This window comes from Scardinius erythrophthalmus (assembly GCF_964197995.2).
Source record: "Scardinius erythrophthalmus genome assembly, chromosome: 9".
Classification (NCBI taxonomy): domain Eukaryota; kingdom Metazoa; phylum Chordata; class Actinopteri; order Cypriniformes; family Leuciscidae; genus Scardinius; species Scardinius erythrophthalmus.
Window position 1 is genome coordinate 900,001 of NC_138229.1, and position 25,000 is coordinate 925,000.

General features: G+C 43.0%; 1 protein-coding gene across 1 annotated transcript in view; it reads right to left on the reverse strand.

The window, feature by feature from the left end:
* stk11 (serine/threonine kinase 11) overlaps positions 1 to 25,000 on the reverse strand; it is a 34,015-nt gene that overhangs the window by 9,003 nt on the left and 12 nt on the right. Inside the window, exons 1-9 of the mRNA XM_081374104.1 lie at positions 24,837 to 25,000; positions 22,276 to 22,929; positions 14,907 to 14,990; positions 14,053 to 14,142; positions 13,366 to 13,498; positions 11,622 to 11,758; positions 9,276 to 9,403; positions 8,272 to 8,329; positions 6,386 to 6,576 (exon numbers count right to left, since the gene is read on the reverse strand). The exon at positions 24,837 to 25,000 is cut by the window's right edge and continues 12 nt beyond it. Of these exons, the coding sequence (XP_081230230.1) occupies positions 6,386 to 6,576; positions 8,272 to 8,329; positions 9,276 to 9,403; positions 11,622 to 11,758; positions 13,366 to 13,498; positions 14,053 to 14,142; positions 14,907 to 14,990; positions 22,276 to 22,562 (1,108 nt within the window). The 5' untranslated portion in view covers positions 22,563 to 22,929; positions 24,837 to 25,000. The remainder of the gene's footprint in view (positions 1 to 6,385; positions 6,577 to 8,271; positions 8,330 to 9,275; positions 9,404 to 11,621; positions 11,759 to 13,365; positions 13,499 to 14,052; positions 14,143 to 14,906; positions 14,991 to 22,275; positions 22,930 to 24,836) is intronic.

The following is a 25,000-nucleotide window of genomic DNA, read 5'->3' on the forward strand; positions in this document are numbered from 1 at the left end:
CACTCACTCACTCTCACACACACTCACTCTCACACACACTCACTCTCACACACACTCACTCTCACACACACTCACTCTCACACACACTCACTCTCACACACACTCACACTCACACTCACTCTCACTCACTCTCACTCACTCTCACTCACTCTCACTCACTCTCACTCACTCTCACTCACTCTCTCTCACTCTCACTCTCACTCTCACTCTCACACTCACTCTCACACTCACTCTCACACTCACTCTCACACTCACTCTCACACTCACTCACTCTCTCACTCACTCTCACTCACTCTCACTCACTCTCTCTCACTCTCACTCTCACTCTCACTCTCACACTCACTCTCACACTCACTCTCACACTCACTCTCACACTCACTCTCACACTCACTCCTAGAGACCACTCTCACACACACTCACTCTCACACACACTCACTCTCACACACACTCACTCACACACAATGTATCTCTATAATACACACTCACCTCACACACACTCACTCTCACTCCCACACTCACTCTCACACCACCACATCACTCTCACACACACACTCACACTCACTCTCACACTCCACACACACACTCACACCCACACACACTCACACTCACACTCACTCACACACTCACTCTCACACTCACACTCACACTTCACTCTCACCACACTCACTCTCACTCACACTCACACTCACACACTCACTCTCACACTCACTCACACACTCACACCCTCACTCTCTCACACACCTCACCTCACTCTCACTCACACTCCTCACACTCACCACACAACACACACACTCTCACTCACACTCACTCACACACTCACTCACTCACACACACTCACTCTCACACTCACTCTCACACTCACCACACTCACACTCTCACACTCACTCTCACTCTCACACTCACTCTCACACTCTCACACTCACTCTCACACTCACTCTCACACTCACTCTCACACTCACTCTCACACTCACTCTCACACTCACTCTCTCTCACTCTCTCTCACTCTCACACACTCTCTCACTCTCTCTCACTCTCTCACTCACTCTCTCTCACTCTCACACACTCACTCTCACACACTCACTCTCACACACTCACTCTCACACACTCACTCTCACACACTCACTCACACACTCACTCACACACTCACTCACACACTCACACACTCACTCACACACTCACACACTCACTCACACACTCACTCACACACTCACTCTCACACTCTCACTCTCACACTCACACTCACTCTCACTCTCACACTCACTCTCACACTCACTCTCACACTCACTCTCACACTCACTCTCACACTCACTCTCACACTCACTCTCACACTCTCTCTCACTCTCACACTCACACACTCACTCTCACACACTCACTCTCACACACACTCTCACACACTCACTCTCACACACACTCACTCTCACACACACTCACTGTCACACACTCACTCTCTCACACACACACACACACACACACACACACACACACACACACACACACACACACACACACACACACACACACACACACACTCACACACACTCACTCACTCACACTCTCACACACACTCACACACCCTCACACTCACCCTCGCACTCTCTCGCACTCTCTCGCACTCTCTCGCACTCTCACACACACACACTCACTCTCACTCTCACACACACACTCACTCACTCACACACACACACACACACACACACACACACTCACACTCACACCCACTCACACCCACTCTCGCACTAACTCTCTCGCTCTCACTCGCACTCTCTCTCGCACTCACTCTCACTCGCACTCTCTCTCACACTCACTCTCACTCTCACTCTCACACTCACACTCACTCTCACACTCTCTCACACTCACTCTCACACTCACTCTCACACTCACTCTCACACTCACTCTCACACTCACTCTCACACTCACTCTCACACTCACTCTCACACTCACTCTCACACTCACTCTCACACTCACTCTCACACTCACACACTCTCACACACACTCTCACACACACACTCACACACACACTCACACACACACTCACACTCGCTCTCGCTCTCGCACTCGCTCTCGCACTCTCGCACACTCTCTCGCACTCTCTCGCACTCTCGCACTCTCTCGCACTCTCTCACACTCTCTCACACTCTCTCGCACTCTCTCGCTCTCACTCGCTCTCACACTCGCTCTCACACTCGCTCTCACACTTGCTCTCGCTCTCACTCACTCTCACTCGCTCTCACTCTCGCTTTCACTCGCTCTCACTCGCTCTCGCTCTCTCACTCGCTCTCGCTCTCACTCGCTCTCATTCGCTCTCACTCTCACACTCGCTCTCGCTCTCGCTCTCGCACTCGCTCTCGCACTCGCTCTCACTCTCGCACTCGCTCTCGCACTCGCTCTCACTCGCTCTCACACTCGCTCTCGCTCTCACTCTCGCTTTCACTCGCTCTCGCACTCGCTCTCGCACTCGCACTCGCTCTCGCTCTCACTCGCTCTCATTCGCTCTCGCTCTCACACTCGCTCTCGCTCTCGCACTCGCTCTCGCACTCGCACTCGCTCTCGCTCTCACTCTCACTCTCGCACTCGCACTCGCTCTCGCACTCGCACTCGCTCTCGCTCTCACTCGCTCTCATTCGCTCTCGCTCTCACACTCGCTCTCGCTCTCATTCGCTCTCGCTCTCGCACTCGCTCTCGCTCTCACACTCGCTCTCGCTCTCACTCGCTCTCATTCGCTCTCGCTCTCGCACTCGCTCTCGCTCTCACTCGCTCTCACACTCGCTCTCGCTAGCACTCTCGCTTTCACTCGCTCTCGCACTCGCTCTCGCACTCGCTCTCGCACTCGCTCTCGCACTCGCTCTCGCTCTCGCTCTCGCTCTCACTCGCTCTCACACTCGCTCTCATTCGCTCTCACTCGCTCTCATTCGCTCTCGCTCTCACTCTCGCTCTCACTCGCTCTCGCACTCGCTCTCGCTCTCGCTCTCGCACTCGCACTCGCTCTCACTCGCTCTCATTCGCTCTCGCTCTCGCTCTCGCTCTCGCTCTCGCACTCGCTCTCGCACTCGCTCTCACTCGCTCTCATTCGCTCTCGCTCTCGCACTCGCTCTCGCACTCGCTCTCGCACTCGCTCTCACACTCGCTTTCACACTCGCTTTCACTCGCTCTCGCTCTCTCACTCGCTCTCATTCGCTCTCGCACTCGCTCTCGCTCTCACACTCGCTCTCGCTCTCACTCTCGCTTTCACTCGCTCTCGCACTCGCTCTCGCTCTCACACTCGCTCTCGCTCTCACTCTCGCTTTCACTCGCTCTCGCACTCGCTCTCGCACTCGCACTCGCACTCGCTCTCGCTCTCGCTCTCACTCGCTCTCGCTCTCGCTCTCACACTCGCTCTCGCTCTCACTCGCTCTCATTCGCTCTCGCTCTCTCTCGCTCTCACTCGCTCTCGCACTCGCTCTCGCTCTCGCACTCGCTCTCGCTCTCACTCGCTCTCATTCGCTCTCGCTCTCGCTCTCGCTCTCGCTCTCGCACTCGCTCTCGCACTCGCTCTCGCACTCGCACTCGCACTCGCTCTCGCTCTCGCTCACACTCGCTCTCATTCGCTCTCACTCGCTCTCATTCGCTCTCACTCTCGCTCTCGCTCTCACTCGCTCTCGCACTCGCTCTCGCTCTCGCACTCGCACTCGCTCTCACTCGCTCTCGCTCTCGCACTCGCTCTCGCTCTCGCTCTCGCACTCGCTCTCGCACTCGCTCTCGCACTCGCTCTCGCACTCGCTCTCGCACTCGCTCTCGCTCTCGCTCTCGCACTCGCTCTCGCTCTCGCTCTCGCTCTCGCACTCGCTCTCGCTCTCGCTCTCGCTCTCGCACTCGCACTCGCACTCGCTCTCGCTCTCGCTCTCGCTCTCACTCGCTCTCGCACTCGCTCTCGCTCTCGCTCTCGCACTCGCACTCGCTCTCGCTCTCACTCGCTCTCATTCGCTCTCGCACTCGCTCTCGCACTCGCTCTCGCTCTCACACTCGCTCTCACACTCGCTTTCACTCGCTCTCGCTCTCTCACTCGCTCTCATTCGCTCTCGCTCTCGCACTCGCTCTCGCTCTCGCTCGCTCTCGCACTCGCTCTCGCTCTCGCTCTCACACTCGCTCTCGCACTCGCTCTCGCTCTCACTCGCTCTCACTCGCTCTCGCTCTCACTCTCGCTCTCACTCGCTCTCGCACTCGCTCTCGCTCTCGCACTCGCACTCGCACTCGCTCTCGCTCTCATTCGCTCTCGCTCTCGCTCTCGCTCTCATTCGCTCTCGCTCTCGCTCTCGCTCTCATTCGCTCTCGCTCTCATTCGCTCTCGCTCTCGCTCTCGCTCTCGCTCGCTCTCGCTCTCGCTCTCGCTCGCTCTCGCTCTCGCTCTCGCACTCGCACTCGCTCTCGCTCTCGCACTCGCACTCGCTCTCGCTCTCACTCGCTCTCGCACTCGCTCTCGCTCTCGCTCTCGCTCTCGCTCTCGCACTCGCACTCGCACTCGCACTCGCTCTCGCACTCGCTCTCGCTCTCACTCGCTCTCGCACTCGCTCTCGCTCTCACTCGCTCTCACACTCGCTCTCACACTCGCTCTCGCTCTCACTCTCGCTTTCACTCGCTCTCGCACTCGCTCTCGCACTCGCTCTCGCTCTCGCTCTCACACTCGCTCTCACTCGCTCTCATTCGCTCTCGCTCTCACTCTCGCTCTCACTCGCTCTCGCACTCGCTCTCGCTCTCGCACTCGCACTCGCTCTCGCTCTCACTCGCTCTCATTCGCTCTCGCTCTCGCTCTCACTCTCGCACTCGCTCTCGCACTCGCTCTCGCTCTCGCACTCGCTCTCACTCGCTCTCGCACTCGCTCTCGCTCTCGCACTCGCACTCGCACTCGCTCTCGCTCTCGCACTCGCTCTCGCTCTCGCTCTCGCTCTCGCTCTCACTCGCTCTCGCACTCGCTCTCGCTCTCGCACTCGCTCTCGCTCTCGCACTCGCTCTCGCTCTCGCTCTCGCTCTCGCACTCGCACTCGCACTCGCTCTCGCTCTCGCTCTCGCACTCGCTCTCGCTCTCACTCGCTCTCGCACTCGCTCTCGCTCTCGCTCTCGCACTCGCACTCGCACTCGCACTCGCACTCGCTCTCGCTCTCACTCGCTCTCATTCGCTCTCGCTCTCGCTCTCGCACTCGCTCTCGCACTCGCACTCGCTCTCACACTCGCTCTCACACTCGCTTTCACACTCGCTTTCACTCGCTCTCGCTCTCTCACTCGCTCTCACACTCGCTCTCGCTCTCACTCTCGCTTTCACTCGCTCTCACTCGCTCTCACTCGCTCTCGCTCTCACACTCGCTCTCACTCGCTCTCATTCGCTCTCGCTCTCACTCTCGCTCTCACTCGCTCTCACTCGCTCTCGCACTCGCTCTCGCACTCGCTCTCGCACTCGCTCTCGCACTCGCTCTCACTCGCTCTCACACTCGCTCTCGCTCTCACTCTCGCTTTCACTCGCTCTCGCTCTCGCACTCGCACTTGCTCTCACACTCGCTCTCGCTCGCTCTCATTCGCTCTCATTCGCTCTCGCTCTCACTCGCTCTCACTCTCGCTCTCACTCGCTCTCGCACTCGCTCTCACTCGCTCTCGCACTCGCTCTCACTCGCTCTCGCTCTCGCTCTCGCTTTCACTCGCTCTCGCTCTCGCACTTGCTCTCGCTTTCACTCGCTCTCATTCGCTCTCATTCGCTCTCATTCGCTCTCGCTCTCACACTCGCTCTCGCTCTCACTCTCACTCTCACACTCGCTCTCATTCGCTCTCGCTCTCACTCGCTCTCACTCGCTCTCGCACTCGCTCTCGCACTCGCTCTCGCTCTCACTCTCGCTTTCACTCGCTCTCGCTCTCGCACTCGCACTCGCACTTGCTCTCGCTTTCACTCGCTCTCATTCGCTCTCGCTCTCACACTCACACTCGCTCTCACTCGCTCTCGCTCTCGCTCTCACACTCGCTCTCGCTCTCACTCGCTCTCATTCGCTCTCGCTCTCACTCTCGCACTCGCACTCGCTCTCACTCGCTCTCGCAATCGCACTCGCTCTCGCACTCGCTCTCATTCGCTCTCACTCGCTCTCATTCGCTCTCGCTCTCGCACTCGCTCTCGCACTCGCTCTCGCACTCGCTCTCGCACTCGCTCTCACACTCGCTCTCACACTCGCTCTCACACTCGCTCTCACACTCGCTCTCACACTCGCTCTCTCTCACGCACACACACACACACACACACACTCTCTCTCACACACACTCTCTCTCACACACACTCTCTCTCACACACACTCTCTCTCACACACACTCTCTCTCACACACACTCTCTCTCACACACACTCTCTCTCACACACACTCTCTCTGACCCGCTCACCTGGTACAGTGAAGTCCTGAGTGTATATGATGTCATCCTCCCCGTCGAACAGCTCGTCCTCCTCGTCTGCGTAACCGTGGAGATCCTCGAGGTACGGCACCACCGTCATGCTGCGCCACGGGTCCCGGATCTCAGCGCTGGGAGGGATCGGCACCGGCGGCTCCGAGGGCGGGTGTTTCTTACGCACCCAGCTGACAGGAAGAGGAAGTGACATCACTGCAGTTGTCAGGGTCACGTGATCTCAGAGCTATATCCATATTTAAAACTTTATCGACTAAAACAACTATCTTCCAGCAGACGGCCGTACGCTAGTCGACTTATGCCAAAAATGAAACACTTGAACTTGACGCACAACAGCTCTGTGTGTTTGAACCGCGAGCACTTTTATGATGGACAAATGCAGTTTTATGATGGATAGAGGCACTTATGATTGGAAAAGCCAGGACATTTTTAAATATAACTCTGACTGTATTCGTCTGAAAGAAGAAAGTCATTTACACCTAGGGTGACTTGAGGGAGAGTAAATCATGGGCTAATGTTCATTTTCGGGTGAACTATCCCTTTAAGCGTCACATGATCTGGCGTTCCTCAGGTGAGATCAATCATCATTACCGCACATCCTCAAGAGCTCTTCCGTATCCATGGAAACCGCATCAGTTTCCTCATCCTCAGATCGAGGCCATGTTTATTTCTAGCTCATCTCTCCCACTCTCTCTATTCTCCTCTTCCTCCCACTCTCAGCTCTCTGTGTTCGACTTCATCTCAACATCGTCAGACAGTTTTGCAACAGATTCTGAATCAACATTGATCTCAGTAACGAACGAGGGCTGCTTTACTGCCTTATAATTAGGGTTAGAAATTAACACACGCCAAATGTGTGTATAATCATCTGTGACGGGGAACGCGGTCAAATCACCAGCTAATGTGGCGTGTTACTTATCTTTACTCACTTTTCTTTTGTGTTTGTGTAAGACAAATCTGCTCAGATTTAGCACAAATACTCGAGTCATCATGATATATTAATACAGCGTATTACACAGAATCTGCTCATATCTGCTTACTTGAACACACACACGTCACTGCGCAACTAATAACAGCGCTTGTTCATTTACACTGAAGCAACGGCGAAGATTAAAAAGCATTCGGTTAACAGAAAAGACATTGTTATTTTCCAACATCCTACATGTTTTTTTTACTGTATTGATTCTCCACCTAAAACACATTTTTTTGGTGAAAAAGATGAGGATGAAAGAGGAAGGAGGAGATGACTGGATTTCATATATTCGTTTCTTATTCAAACTAAATCCTAATTTTATAATATAAACTGTGACGTAGTTAAATGTGGGTTATTTCTCTCTCTTTTGGGGGTTAAAGCTGAATTACCGTTAACTCAAAATTAGTAGACAAATTAGCCAGAGAGTTAAAAAGTTCCAAACCCTTATATAAAATAAAGGAAGATGAAAGAATAAAGGGGCGGGGCCTGGTTGAGTTAGTTAGTAGTGTGTTAAACTGGCGGTTATGGTAAGGGGCGGGACATTTCCCAAACACACTCGAAGCGCTCAACCAATCACAACACACTGCTCCAGCCGACCAATCAGAGCACAGTGTGCTTTTCAGAAGGAGGGGCTTCATAGAGACAGGAAGTAAACAGAGCGTTACTGACAGACTGGGAAGAGAGGAGCCGCAACAATGGAGAATATGAGGAGAATAATCAAACATTACAGCAGGAAAACCTGTTCTAGTAGAGAAACAACATCAAGACTGGCGTAATAGATCCTCTAAGACAGGGAGAGCCAAAACTGCATGATTTCATATTCATCTCATCAGCAGATGATGTGAACGATGTTGTTGACGTGAGTGTGTGAGTATGAGGATGATGGACTCACTTGTGTTGTCTGATGCGCTGTATTGAAAACCTCTTTACAGGATCATATTCCAGCATTCCTGCAGATAAAAACACATCAGATGAAGAAACAGAACACACACTCAAACTACTATTAATTGTCAGTATGTTTGTGTGTGTGAGTGTGAGAATGTGTTGGTGTGTGAGAGAGAGAGAGGGTGAGTGTGTGTGTGAGTGAGAGTGTGTATGAATGAGAGTGTGTGTGTTGACGTTTCATCAGCATTTGCTCAAACACAACATCAGTGCTGAACATTAGTGTCACAATGTCGCCATCTAAAGGTCAAACCTATACATTACAGCACATAATGTTTTAAAAATGTTTCTTGCACGATAGTTGGGTTAGGAGCGATCGTTTCCCTTCATCAGATCAGAGTATCGTCAGGAGCCACGGGTGTTACATCTGTGTTGCCTGTGTGTGTTTTTTACTCTTAAAGTCTCCCTGTGGTGAAAATCCAGCTTTTAATGTTGTTTATGTGTCTATGTGGTGTTTTTAATACGCTTTTAAGACAATCCATGTGTAAGTTCATAAGTCGACAGCATTGCTGAGTATTTCCTCCTTAAAACTGCAGTGAACCAAAGACAGTCTCAAACACACGCTTTGAAATCGCTGGTGTTTCTGACGTCACAAACTACCTTGTAACCAATCAGATCAACGTGTGATCGTCAACCGGTGGATCTCTGAGCTGAGTGAGTGAGTGGAGGCGGGGCTCATTTGCATATTCATAGAATATAAATGAGGCAAGGGTGTCGAGTTGCATTCAAGATATTTAAATTATTTCAAAAGGACTTGAAGACTTATTTATTTCATGAAGATTTCGGCGTTTAATTAGGTCTGAGAACTGTGAGTGATTTTCTTGGTGTCACGTTTTAATGTTGTTTATGTTTCTATGAATTTTAGAGTTATTTACTATTTATGGACAGCACTTTGGTCCATTCTAATGGTTTTTGAAAGTGCTTTATAAACAAAAGTTGAGTTTGACCTCTCACCTCTCAACAGGTCTGAGAGCAGCGGGCCACAATCCTCAGGAATACTGTAGTCGCCCTTCCCGATGTTCTCAAATAGCTTATAGATGTTGTCCCCTTCGAACGGGTACAGGCTCGTCGTCAGGTTGTATCTGCGAGCGGGAAACAGAGAGGTTTAGTGGGTTACAAGCTTTAATGACATCAGAACACATTCAAATGCAAAAGAGAAGATGAGAAGCTTAGTTTTACAAGCAGGAATTCATGTTGTTTTCACGGTCACACGTGGATCCACTTATAATAAATACTCCATTGATTTACTCCACAGGGAAACTTATATACGATAACTTATAAAGTACCTTTAAAGTCAGCCCTACTGTGAGGTCATAACTGTTAATCGGTGGAATGTGCTTTTGCGGAAACCATGTGTTCACATGGTAAAATAAAATAATCGTATTTAACGGAATTTCTGGTGGAAAAACTACATTACCCATGATGCCGCACATAACTCCACCAATCAGAGTGTCGCGGCGAGCGAATTGCACCAAAATAGCTCTTTAGCTCCGCCCACTCTTTTAGTACCACAGTCGTGTTTGTTGGTTTGACGTGCATCTCGCGTGGCTTTTGAGTTTCGCTTTGCTAAGTAGTTCAGGGTTGCTGCACACTTAAGGCGACACACGGCAGGCAAAAACATCGTTTTTTTTTCACTGGTCAATTTTGAGATTTTTGGATATTTGTCTTCAATAACATGTCTTCTTTCAGACTTGTGTTGAAAAAAAGTCTGAAATACACATTTAGGTCTTTATTTTACTACAGTTTGTCTGTTTGCGTCTGTAGATTTCTCATAAATTCAACAAAAGTTGGCGTTGTTAATCCTCACGCTGCTCCGGGATCGCTGCCGGCACCCTGTCATCACATGCACAGTTAGGAAGCGCTCTCTCTCCTGTACAATGCTGTCGGATCCAAATATGGTCATTTCCTTTTTATCAGCAACCAATCGTGAAAGTAAAAGGGCTGAATGCGCAATCTCATTGGCTGATGATAAATCTTTAAAGCCCGTTTTCTCAAAATGACTTTTCTCTCATTCTCCAAGTCCGAAATCTCCACTTCAGTCGCACCGATATACACCAAACTCTCCAGTCTAGTACCTAGTTATATTATGAAGACATTTACAGATGGATTTGTAAATATATTATTCCTAGCCTGATTTATATAACATTTTATTCCAAAAAACATGCGAAAATCATTTTTTTTTAAGGCTATTGACGGTATATTCTGATTTACAGGATCACAAAAGTAGATATCCATAAATCCCTCTGTAATTTTTTCCCCATCTAATATGTGAACACAATGAAAAAATAATTTTTATCCTGGCTTTATCCAATACTCAGATTTCGTTTTTTTTTTATATATGCAAATTAGCACATATTTAATTAGATATTGCCTAATTTGCATATTTAAACATTAAATTACAGAAAACTTGAAATACATTTTTTTCTCATCTTAATGTAGGTAATCAACTGGGAAAGTTTCATGGTGATATCTGCTAGGTAAAAACATTACCCTGTTCACCTGTAGTGTCTCACCTTAAAGTCAAATTTAAAGCTTTTTAAGACCTGAAGAAATCAAAACCTCACATTAGGGGAGCGCAATATTGACAAAAATATATCTCGATATTTTAAATCTAATTTAAGACTTTTTAAGGATCCGCAGGAGTATTAGGCGTGTACATAATTGGTTATATGCCAATTATATTAGCATCACAGGGATACACAGAAAATGAATGATTAAATGATGCAAACAATTCAATTTGGCTGTTTCTACAACAATGCTTACATTTTTCTCAATGTCAATCATTTGTTTACAAACAAGTATTCGTTACTTCAATTGTTTCTGCATTAAATTATTACATTGTTTAATTAAATACCTTTTTAGCTAACTGTGATTTTGTATATGTACATTTCTGAAATGCATAACTTGGTTACGTCTGATAACAGATCACTGTAAACTGTAATGTGTGTTGTGAAAAGCGCTGTACAAATAAACGTGAATTGAACTGAAATTAAAGCAGCGCTAAAGCAACATATAATGTTGGCGTATATTATAATGGGGGTTTATCAGACGGACTGCAGTGTTAAATTTGCCTGAAAAGATTGTGTTTGTGTTTTAAAATAAATAAATTTTGATTTCATATATATATCGTATTTAAATAATTCAAGCACTTTTCCAAGTTTTATTTTGTAAATATGAATATTTTCAAGGGTTTTCCAGGACTTGAATTTCAAAAAGTCAAATTCAAGTACTTTAAGCACCTTGTATGAACCCTGTAATAGCCAGAACGTGTGTGTGTTTGTGTGTGTGTGATGAACTCACAGTGTGACGCCGGCAGACCAGATGTCCACCTTAAACCCTGAAAACGTGTCCAGGCCGTTGGCGATCTCCGGCGGCTGAAAGGCTGGCGACCCCTGACTCGTGCGGCACGTGTCGTCCTCCGCGAACGGGTGGAGCGCCTGGAGGTCAGAGGTCAACGTTCTGTTACAGAAGCCATTTTACTCAGATATGTGTCACAACAGGGAAGAAAAGACGAGCGCAACTTCCGTTCCACACGACTTTAAGGCTACGTTCACACTGTCATCTACATTTATGCATCTGGCAGACTTACACTGCATTTCAAGCTACACATCTACACTCCTATCAGTTCTTGCTTTCCCTGGGAACCGAACCCATGACCTCGGCGTTGCAAGCAGCAGCGCTCCACTGTGAATAGGATTTCAAACCACATGTGTGACCCTGGACCACAAAACCAGTCACATGGGTCAATTTGTTTAAATTGAGATGTATAGATCATCTGAAAGCTGAATAAATAAGCTCTTCATTGATGTATGGTTTGTTAGGATATGACCAGCAAATCTGGAATCTGAGGGTGCAAAAAAATCAAAACATTGAGAAAATCTCCTTTAAAGTTGTTCATTTATGTTTTTGATTGTGCTGCATTCACTCACAAAAATAAATGTTGTATATATTTACGGTAGGAAATTTACAAAATATCTTCACGGAACATGATCTTTACTTAATATCCTATGGACGCTTGTTTCCGCCACAGAATAAAACATTTTAAAAGATAATTGCGACTTTTTATCTCACAATTGCGAGTTTACATCTCGCAATTCTGACTTTATTTCTCAGAATTGCGAGATATAAAGTCAGAATTGTGTGAAATAGTCAAAATTGCGAGATATAAAGTCGCAATTGCAAGATATAGAGTCAAAATTGCGAGATATAAAGTCGCAATTGCGAGATATAAAGTCAGAATTGCGAGATATAAAGTCAGAATTGCGAGATATAAAGTCAGAATTGCCTGAAATAAAGTCGCAATTGCGTCTTATAAAGTCAGAATTCTGACTTTTTTCCTCGCAATTCTGACTTTAGAACACATAATTGCAAGTTTATATCTCGCAATTCTGACATCTTTTCTCACAGTTGTGAGATATAAAGTCCAATTGTAAGGAAAAAAAAGATGGACTTTTTTTTTACCTCAGAATAGTTTATATCTCACAATTCTGACTTTATAACACGCAATTGCGACTTTATATCATGCAGTTCTGACTTTATATCTCCCAATTGCGCATTATAAAGTCAGAATTGCGAGATATAAACATGCAATTCTGAGAAAAAAAGTCAGAATTTCAAGTATATTAATCACAATTGCGAGTTTATATCTCATAATCTGACTTTATAACACGCAATTGTGACTTTATATCACGTAATTCTGAGATAAAAAGTCAGAATTGAGAGATTAAAAAGTCGCAATTACCTTTTTTATTTTTCACTCTGTGGCGGAAACAAGCTTCCATAATATCCTCATGATTTTTGGCATAAAAGAAAAATCGATAATTTTGACCCATACGATGTACTGTTGGCTATTGCCACAGATATACCAGTGCGACATGTGACTGGTGACGTGATCCAGGGTCACTTATGGATGTAGCTAGAAACGGATTTATAAAAATTGCATTTCATGTGATTTTTTGCTGTTCACATCAGCCAGTCCAAATCTGATTATTTGTGCATATCCGATTGAAATCCGATCAGAATTAGCTAATGTGAAAAGGCTCACCTCCGCTACACCCAAGTCAGAGATCTTCAACGCCCCGTCTGTAGTGAGCAGCAAATTCCCTGGTTTAATATCTTTGTGTACAATTCCCTGGCTGTGCAAGTATTCAAGACCGTCCAGAAGCTGACAGAAGTACCTGAAAGAGACACGCACAATCACAATCTCAAACTCTGCAAAATTCAGCTTTTAATGTTGTTTATGTGTTTATGTGGTGTTTTTAATATGCTTTAAGACAAACCATGTGTATAAAACTGCAGTGAACCAAAGACAGTCTCAAAAACACGTCTCTACGACCCCTCTGTGGATATCGGCCTAAACCATCACTTCGTAAGTTAGTTAACCTCAGTTAAAATAGATAAACTAGCATTTCAGCGATTCAAAAAGACAACACCGACTATATAAAGACGATCTACGGTCACAAATGGAATATGACGTGTGTGTGTATACATGACGTCTGTGGGAAATGAAAACAAATATCAAAAAGCTAATTAAAATAGACATAATAGATCATCAAAAGCCCATTAAAGTGACAGATGATGTGTTCTCAGAGAAGTGTGTGTGTTTTCAGAGAAGTGTGTGTTCTCAGAGAAGTGTGTGTGTGTTCAGAGAGAAAAGTGTGTGTGTTCAGAGAGAAAAGTGTGTGTGTTCTCAGAGATGTTTGTGTTCTCAGAGAAGTGTGTGTTGTCTCACCCGTGAGCTTGAAACACTGGAAATCTTTTCTCTGGAACGCTATCCAGCATTTCCTGCATCCCACACACACAATACTCCATCACCATATACGTGAGCCACATACGTCAAGGAACAACCAAACTAAACCACACATCAATTCAGTTCACATTTAGCTGTATAGAATTGCTCTTCACAGTACAATTAAATCAGAGATCGCACTTATCAAACAATATCTTTAGGATTTAAGGAATTTTCAAATCACAAATATATGGTATCGTAAATACAACTTACAACAACGCATTTAATAATATAAATTCAATACAAAGTTTATAATGGTTATTACTGTTCAATAAATAAGATTTTATATTATAATGTTGGTATTGAGAAAAGGTCTGATGGGGGTTTATCAGACGCACTGCTGTGTTAAATTTGCCTGAAGAGATTGTGTTTGTGTTTAAAAAAACAAACAAATGAATTTTCATATATATTGTGTTTAAATAACTCAAGCACTTTAAGTTCCCCTTCATAAATATGTGATTACACAAACACAAGTCTCACCATTAAAATCCATGTTCCAAACACACAATTATGATGTTCTCATGATAATTTTATCTATCTGATATGACAGACTTGAACTTTACTGTATTTTCCTTTTTTTGAAGTGATTCCAATCATATTTCGAGCAATTCAAAACCATCATGTTGAACAGTCGAATCTGAAGAGTCTCAGTGCGCTTGTGCTCTCTTCAAACACAGCAGCATTGTGGGTTACAGCATCACACACACACACACACACACACACACACACACACACACACACACACACACACACACACACACACACACACACACACACACACTCAGTGTAAAGGATATATTTTCTGCTTCTCTTCGTTGTACAGCACGTCCACCAGCTGGATGACGTTCTTGTGTTGTAGTCGTCGCAGAAGCTGAATCTCCCTGCAGGAGAACGACAAAACATGATTTAATCATCATAACAACTCAGATTATTCAACATGATGACCGTCAGTGTGACTGATCAAGTATGACAGTTCATTACCCACAGATGAAGCAGTTTCTGGAGGAGATGTGGTCGTAAAAATGTAAACAAGCTGTTCTCTATGTGAATATACAGTAAAGTGTAATTTATTCCTGTGATCAAAGCTGAATTTTCAGCATCATTACTCCAGTCTTCAGTGTCACATGATCCTTCAGAAATCACTCTAATATGAGGATTTGATGAGCAAGAAACATTTATGATTATAAGTGTTGAAAACCATTTGAAAACATTTTTGTGAGACATTACCATTCAAAAATGTGGGGGAAGAAAGAATAACAAATGATCAAAAGTGACAGTAAAGACATTTATCATGTTACAAAGATTGTTACAAAGTAACATTATGTATTTCTGCTCAGAGAAACGTGATTATGTATTTCTGCTCAGCGATCGACATCGGGCTTCAACTATAATACTGTTTTGTACATCATTTACTTCCTTTGTTTACCAGCTCTATCTAATAACATATTAAATAGTTAAAACTAGGAATACACGATATATCGGCCATCATATCGGTATCAGCCGATATATGTTAATATTTAATGTTATGGTTATCGGCCATATAAGAAAATTTGTCCGATACATTAAAGCTGATAAATAATGTATTATTTCCTTCAGATGTGCATGGTGTGTTCACCATGATGGTTTTGAATTGCTTGAAATATGATTGGAATCACTTCAAAAGTAAGGTGGGGGGTGGGGGGGGGGGGGAGTATTAATACCCAAGTAAAAAGCTGTCACAAAAAAACGGCAAAAGTTATGATTATGAATATGTAAAATATAGCAAGGAGACATTTTAATTGTTTATTAATAAACAAGTGTTTTCTGTGTCAGTGTCGGCTGCAAAGATGAAGTTGACGATGCTGACTCGCGATCTTCGCAGTAGTGAACGCGCCAGAAATGCACATTTCATACAGACTACATAGTTTTGTTTCGTTTTGAATTGTTCTGTTTAAAAGTAGAGATTTCAAGCTTTCTGTAGACAATAGATATATTTCTCAGGTCTGTGAGGAGAGTATGCTGAGTTTCGGTTCATTTATGAGACGAGCTCCAGTTCACGCACTGGCGCCTCCGTATCGTGATTATCTATTGTCTGCTATATTTACTTATTTATTAAATCCAGGCAATTGGTTGATGAAACATTTATTAAAATTAACACAATTAATACAAAATGAAATTCACTTTAAAGAAAGGCTTTGTGCTTTCTGTTTGAGGTCTCTGTGAAAGTTTTAAAGCAGTCTTTTAGTGCCGCTTTCAGAGCGGTCACGTCCGTAACATTGTTTTTTCCTCATAAATGTGAACACGAAAAAAAAAAATATATATATTATGGTCTGTGGAGAGCCAACCCTTCTTTATCCGGTGGGTAGTATTACTTTTGGTTTGCGCAGTGAATTACTAAAAAATATTTTGCCACCTAAAAGTTAAACATTTTTTGTGTCACGTCCGTAACGCATGTGTATTTCCCTCATATTAAATATAAAATGCATGTGTAGACTTATATTTTTCTAATGTCTGGACTCCTTTATTAAGGGAGTATGGATGTATAAACAGAAGTTTCAATATATTGGTATTAAATGCATTTTCTGAGAATTTATATTTCAAGTTTTGACTGCAAATGCCAAGTCCATAATGCTGGAATTGCCCAATTTTAAATAATTTATCCTCAACTAGTTTTGTGGTGTAGGTCTACGTTTTTTATAATGTTAACTTCAAATAATACTAATAGTAACTTGAAGGAAGGCTCTCAAAATTTTTATAAAAATTTGGATTTAGATTTATCGCCAATTTATCAGCTTTTAAATATAAAGAATTATCGATTTCAGCCAAAATTTTTATTTCAGTGCATCCCTACTACACTACATCTTATAAAAATAAAAAGCACATTTGACAGGACTAAGACTAAAAAAAACATTGCTGATGAAATGAACACTATTTGTAACCTTTATTTTTAAGAGTGCAAGTGAACATTCAGACAGACGGGCCGTGTTTCCACTCGACTGAAATAGCCTTGAGCTGACGCACTCACTCACACACACACACACACACACACACACACACACACACACACACACACACACACACACACACACACACACACACACACACACACACTAGTGCGTGTGTTTATCAGCCATCTGACCCACTTGGACAACAACCAACCACACTGAGAAAACATGCTGAACCATTTGGCTAGTCAAAGCCAGACACAGGTGAACAGGGTAAACACATTAACCAATACACATTACCATAGTTATCCAGTTGATTGATTACATTATGAATTGCAAAAAAAAAAAAAATGTATTACGAGTCTTCTGAAAAGTTGTGTTTGGCATTATTTAATTAAATATGCGTGCACTAATTTGCATAAATTTCCAGAACAGAAATCTGAACACTGGATAAAGTCAGATTCAAAACTCTTGTTTGATTTTTGTTGACATATTAAAGGGGATTTTGGATATAAATCAGAAAATACTGTCAACAACAAACAGAAATAAATACATTTTCACCACGTTATCAGGAATAAAATGTTGTAGAAAAAATATCAGGCGAATGAGATATGAACAAACCTTCAGAATATAGATATGAATAAAAATGTAAAGTTTGGTGTGTGTAAAGAGATTTCTCAAACTCGCCGTCTTTAAACATTGAGATCTACAGATCGAGTGCAATAAAAGTGTATTTTCTAGCCAAGAAAGCCAAACTTTAATTACTTTGATTTTTCTTCAATCATCTCAAAGCACTGAATTACTAATTGCTCTCTCACTCACTCACTCACTCACTCACACACACACACACACACACACACACACTATTTTTTTCTGGTTCTGAATTAATTGTATTAATTATCAATATTTCTCTTTTTTTCTATTGAGCATGTCACGTGCAATGCATGCTGGGATTCCCTTCTGTAAAACACTGCACAAACACAAAGCTGCTGTAGAATCTGATCACACTGAGCACATGTTAGCCTCACTGATGATGACGATGCACTTCCTGTCGCTCTCCTGTCTCCCACTGACCTCGTTCCCGCATTCCTCCGGCGTAACCATGGGAACGTCAACTCGTTATGCAATGCTCGTCATGTTCCAGTCGAGGCCTAATCACTGCTGTCAATCAACAGACTACTAGGAGCCATATAAGGACACGGGCACACACACACACACACACACACACACACACACACACACACACACACACACACACACACACACACACACACACACACACACACACACACACACACACACACACACACACACACACACACACACACACACACACACACACACACACAGCTACTCTCTGTCTGAAGCATGAAACTGCACATATTAGAATTCATTTAAATGTCTTAAAGGATTAGTTCACTTCAGAATCAAAATTTACTGGTGTAACGATGGAACAAATTGAAGCATAAAGTTACTTTTAATAGGTGATTTACTCTATTTTGATCAGTAACGTAGACGTCAGTGTTTATATCCCAACTATAACCTTTTATTCCAGTTCTTCTGTGATAATATGAATATTTGTAACAGAAATAATGATAGTTTGTGAATCTGTTTCATATCTACACATGACAGCGCTCTCTCTGGATCAGAACGCAGATGTGAATGTTCACTTTGCTCATATAAGTTTTAATATACATTACTGAATCGTTGTCGTTTAGGAATGAGATTGTGTGGATGTTTGAATCGAGTTTACGATCTTTTAACGATTAATCGTGCAGCTCGTCTCTTTAAAGGCGACGAGTTTGAGTCACAAACTGTAGAGTATCTACAGTCAAACCAAACATTATTCAGACACCAGATATGATTTGGTATTTCTACTAGTGTGTGCAGGACACTATAGTTCATTTATGTAAATGAGAACAAAATAAAGTAAAATTTGACATATTATACCCAAAAATTCTTCATATAGCTACATGCTAATTGCAATTAGCTTAGGATTAAACATGATAAAAAGTCAAAATGTGCTAGCATCATGCTAGCAACATGTTAATAATGCTAGTATCTTGATGAAACATGATAGCAAAATGCTAATCATGCTAGCATCTTGCTAAAAACATGCTAGTAACATGCTAATCATGCTAACATCATGCTACCTTCATTCTTACAACATACTTATCACAGTAAATCATGCTAGAATGTGCTAAATCGTAGTAAATAATCTTAGAAACATGGTAAATCATTTTATAATGTGGTAGCCTAAATCGTGGTTAATCATGCTAAAACGCTATGTTAATTGTGTTAGCATCTGCCCAGTGGCGAGTTTTGCCACCGCAAGCACCACTCACATTTTCTTCAGGAAATGTACATTCTAGTTGCTAATGCTCTTTTTACACACAGACTGAACAAAATGAAGCATTGCTTGGTGATTGGTTGAGCTAAACTGGTATTTTGTAATTGTGCAGTTAAATTTAACAGCTGACAGATATTCAACATAATTCATGTGTGAGACAGTCTAACAGAAGGACGGACAAACCCAGTCAAATATCAACTGAGTTCTGCTCATATTTTATCACCATTTTCTAATCTATAGTGAATAACCTGTGATAATGTGAGAAACGCTGAAGGAGTCTGGATATATTTTGGTTTGACTGCACATTCGGAAGGTTTTTACAGCGTCCCGTGTGATTCATCTGTGTGACGTCTGCATACGTAGCGTGTTTTAAATCAATAATTAATGCGTTTTTCCCCCAGATCGGATGCTGCCTTATAAGGGTCTCTCTCACGGCCAACACACGTGGACTAATCGTCTAACACATTTACTTTCAAGACAACCAAAAGACCAAACACACGTGTCCTGGCATGCGAGGGTTTTGAAGCCGGTCCAGAAGCTCTCGTCTATTTAAAGCAGAGGCCTAAGGCTTCACTGCACATTATTTTAATTAATTAAACTGCTCTGTGTGATTAAACTGCAAGATGATGATATCACAGAGCACAGGAGGAACAGAATGAACACCACCGAAAGATAAGAGGCATAGTTAAAGTCAACATAACAATCCACGAGTCATTTCACTTCTGTCATGTGACGTAATACGAACGTTCAAAACAGGAAGAGAAAAAACAATTGTAGATTTTCTCACGGTTAACCAACCGTTGTCTACTTGCAAGCCTGAGAAAGGCTGCATTAACATCACTAAAAGCTGCTTGACGTTAACTAAAGCTGACTAGAGGAAACTAAAGGCTGCTGTCTTCGCTTGTGCCAAATGTGTAGGATAACATGAGCACCCATAATGCACTGGGAATGTTGACATCTGAAGCCAAAGGCAAAAGGCTGCAAAGAATCGTAAATATGGAGAGAACGCTGTGACGGAAAGTCTGGAAAACATCTGTGTTTGTAGCGAACATTTCTAGCATGAAAAATCTATTACAAAAACAACCAGGGCCTAAAATTAACACCCGTCAAGCTCCAAATGCGAGTAAAAATCAGCGCTGGTGAATGTATGAAATGGTGTCGGACACAAAATTACGTCAAAAAATGCCTGTCTTGTCGAGTATCCTAGAAAACACAGTCAGTTGTGGCTGGAGTGAATGTAAACACGTGTATCGGTATATTGGATCCGTGCATTCGCTCTTAAAGTGACAGCAGCCTCATATTCCTGCAGCCGTCTGTGTTTTTAATGTTAATCAAACAAAAAAGGACAAAGAAAAAAAATCACTCACTGCTCTTGACTGAATAACATTTGAAACGTTAATAAGGATTATTAATCTATGTTTGATTTTTACAGTGAAGACTATCCAGTGCTATTCCGCATTTGATATCTTTATTCATTGTCTCTACCTGAAAACTACTGTTACTTGTCTTTAATAATGTTGTACATTTATATTAGTTAGGCTAGTAGTTTTAGCTGTGGAATTGAAATTGGAATATAGAATTGACAATTTTTACTGGTATCCAAAATGTTGGTGTCATAACTGGCTGTTTTACAAAAACAGTTTAATAGGCAGTAAAAAAATAAAAATAAATATGGCCAATACATTTCCCCCTGTGGTGAAAATCCAGCTTTTAATGTTGTTTATGTGTCTATGTGGTGTTTTTAATCTGCTTTAAAGACAAACCATGTGTAAGTTCATAAGTCGACAGCATTGCTGAGTATTTCCTCCTTAAAACTGCAGTGAACCAAAGACAGTCTCAAAAACACGCTTTGAAATCGCTGGTGTTTCTGACGTCACAAACTACCTTGTAACCAATCAGATCAGCGTGTGATCGTCAACCAGTGGATCTCTGAGCTGAGTGAGTGAGTGGAGGCGGGGCTCATTTGCATATTCATAGCACTGCGCATATTAAATGAGGCAAGGGTGTCGAGTTACATTCAAATACATTTAAATATGACATTTTGGTGGAGATTAGTTTTAACTGGGATACAATTATTGACTACAGGGGGACTTTAATAACCCTCTGTTGATCTGACGGTCCGTGGCAGGAATACACACATTTTCATATCAGTGCATCCCTACAATGTTTTAGTGGCTCTTTAATGCGTCTTAACGGATCGCTGTAGAACCGATCATCTCTTCTGATTTACTATAGTAAATAAACATGGATGAACATCAGAAGGTATGCTGAAAGATACAGAACAACTTTCTAAAAATCAATCAAGTCTCATGTAATCAATATCGAACCGGATCGAGATCAGAACTGGATCAAACTTGGTGTGAACGGGCCTTTAATTTTAAACCTGCAAGTAGGCTATATTTTTGGGGTAAATATCTGATCTGATCAATGCAGGTTAATATAACTATTATTTTCACTTTTAGTTTAGCCTTTAGTCAATTTAAAAACAAAACATTATTTTTGGTTTTAGATTGTAATGTTAGAATGTAATGTGATTTTAACCACCTTTTTGCACATAATATATTGCATGTCCTTCAATATCAACATTGTTTCTAGGATATCATTGGTCAGGATGTGAAATAACATTTTTTTTATTAATAAATAAAAATTGTCTTTATCCAAATAGAAAAAAAACGTAGAAAGTACAGAGATACATATCGTATATCACCATTTAACCAAAAAATACAGAGATATGATTTTCTGGCCATATTGCCCAGCCCTAGTCTCATGTAATCAATATTGAACAGGATCGAGATCAGAACTGGATCAAACTTGGTGTGAACGGGCCTTTAATTTAGACGTCACGTCGACGTTACGACTTCAAGACAAAGGAAGAAAGGAAGCAGCTCTTACTTTTTCACATTGGCCTCTCCGTTGGGAATCCTCCTGAGTTTCTTCTTCTTCAGGATCTTAACGGCTCTGCGACACAGAGTCTCGGAGTCCAACATCTCCTTCACCTTCCCGTACGATCCCTCCCCGAGCAGATCTCCCATCAGGTACTTCCCGATTAGCTTAGCGCGCTTGCGTCGCGGCTGGTAGATGACGTCGGTGGAGTCGATGCGGTGGATGAAGGTGTCCATCCCCATGAGCTCGTTCTCCGTCAGGTACTCCAGATGCTGGAGTTCTCCGCCTATGCTCATCTTCTCTCCTTCCCAATCTTTCCCAATCGCTCGTCGTCGGGAATATCTGAATTCCGATGCAACGGAGGAGCAGTTCTGATTGGGGAAGAGCAGTCAGTAGAATAACATCTCGAGCGATAAACGCCTGTTAAACCGCAGCATCGTGTCTCGAAAGCTCTGAAACGTAAACTGTGGTTTATAGCTTCCTGGTTTTCAGTCACACGTTTCAATTATCCGACGTCTGGATCTCTGGACATCTCTGCGCGAACACGATCAAATCCACTTCGGGCTGATGGGAAACACGGCTCCGGAAGCACGTGATCAGGAACGAGGATTAACGATTTCACTTCTGCATGATGGGAAATCCGCGTAGATGCTGAATAAAGACCTACAAGACAGAGAGATAAGACGCAAGATTAATCAAAGACCCTCGTGACACAATCTGCTTATGATGAAACAGGCCTCAATGATTCAAATTATTTTCATACAGCCACTCAGACTCAAACGTGTGTCTAACAGTGTCCTAACCAGACGCGATGCGATAAGATTCCAGCGACAAATAATGTGTCTGTCCACACTAGACGCGACTGCGAGATGCGTCAAAATCAATCAAACCCCACAGCCAATCAGAACAGCGTGTGGGCAGAGTCAGCCAATCAGAACAGAGTGTGGGCGGAGTCAGCCAATCAGAACAGAGTGTGGGCGGAGTCTCGCAGCACCAGAGAGTAATCCTGACGGCACTCGCAAGAAAATGGATAAGTATCTACATAATTAACAAATATTACACCATTTAAACATTATTAAAAATACATAGACTACTGAGTTACTAAAACAATACACTTGTTTGTTCACAGTTTGAACGTTCTTGTTTCCATTTGTTTAATTTCAAGATCTGAGGTGAATTATCCATTGTTGCTTTTACAGCCACAAAGCTGGAGCACTAAATGATATTCAGAGTCACATGACACGCTTTTAACATTAAATAAAGCGGATAAACAATGCCTGAGATTATCATCGCCACACTTTGTGTTTGTTGTTCCAGCGCAACTTGCAGAAAAATAGAAACCGTTTCACATGGTGTGAAATATAAATATCAGGCTCCATTCATTACAAAACTTGGAAGAGCCGGGATATTGTTTAATATAAGTATGATTGTGTTTGGCTGAAAGAAGAGTCATATATACCTGGGATGGCTTGAGGACGAGTAAATTATGGGATCATTTTCATTTTCTTTAACCATCTTAAATTGTGAAAGCACATTTTCTGACACACATATTAATTATATTCCAAACTGATTTAATTGAAATAAACTGATTAGATTATATAAAATTTGATTTAAATAATACATCAAACAGTACAGAATAATAGCGTGTAAAAAAGTGGCCTAATAAAGTAATGTAAAAGAAACTAAATACTAATTTTATCCATCTTTATAATATTAATTAATCACAGTATTAATGCTATAGCTGCCTTATGAATTTTAGGGGTTTTGGGGCTCCATGGCATTTAAAAGTTGAATAAGATAATTATATTATATTACACTGACAGCTGGATATGCTACTATAGTTCAATGGCATTCAGTATAGCCTAGTTTATGAACATCATCATGATAATCATACAGCACTACTGTCTGACAACATTTATGAACTATAGTACTGTTTTGATTGAGTAATAATAATAAAACAGAGATAAATAAACACACGATCCAGAAATGACATCCAGCAACCGCAGTCGGGACTGTGTGGAAGTCCATATCTGACACAAAAAAGAACAAAATGTGCTTTGGAATATCTTAATTATAAGATAAAAAGTCATATTTATGAGATAAAACTCGAAATTATTACACATTAAGGCATAATTATAGCTTACTGATTCATAATTTTGATTTTTGAGACATAAAAATGTCGAAATTATGACACTAAATTATCGTTATGACATTTTAAAAGTCAGAATTATGATTCTAATTATGATTTAAAGCATGATTTCTTCCTCATGAGGCGGAAATGGTCTTCCATACTGACACCATTATGAAGTGAAGAGAATGAAACATCAGATGTTTGATGATTGATCGATCATCTGATCATGTAATGCGGATAATCGATCACAGCACGCAGCTTCGCACACACACTCGCTCGTCGTGCTGAGTTAATGCGTGTTATCCGACGTGTAATGTGAGGGATTTGAGTGACAAACGCGATGTTTGTGTCGATGGAAACGAGTGTTTTATCAATAGCGGTTAGCGGTTGCGGCTAACACACATCCCTGACAGAGAACAAGCTCATCAAACACACTGACCTGAAGCTGCTCTCATCAGCACAGCTCGATGACGGACTGGAACTCAAGCTTATATTCCTGTTCTGCTCTTCATTCGTGTATTTTCTCGCGTCTGTTCTTCACCGCTGCTGCTGCTTCAAGGCTGCCGCCATCTTGTTTACCTCCCTCCCCTCGTTCAAACGCGC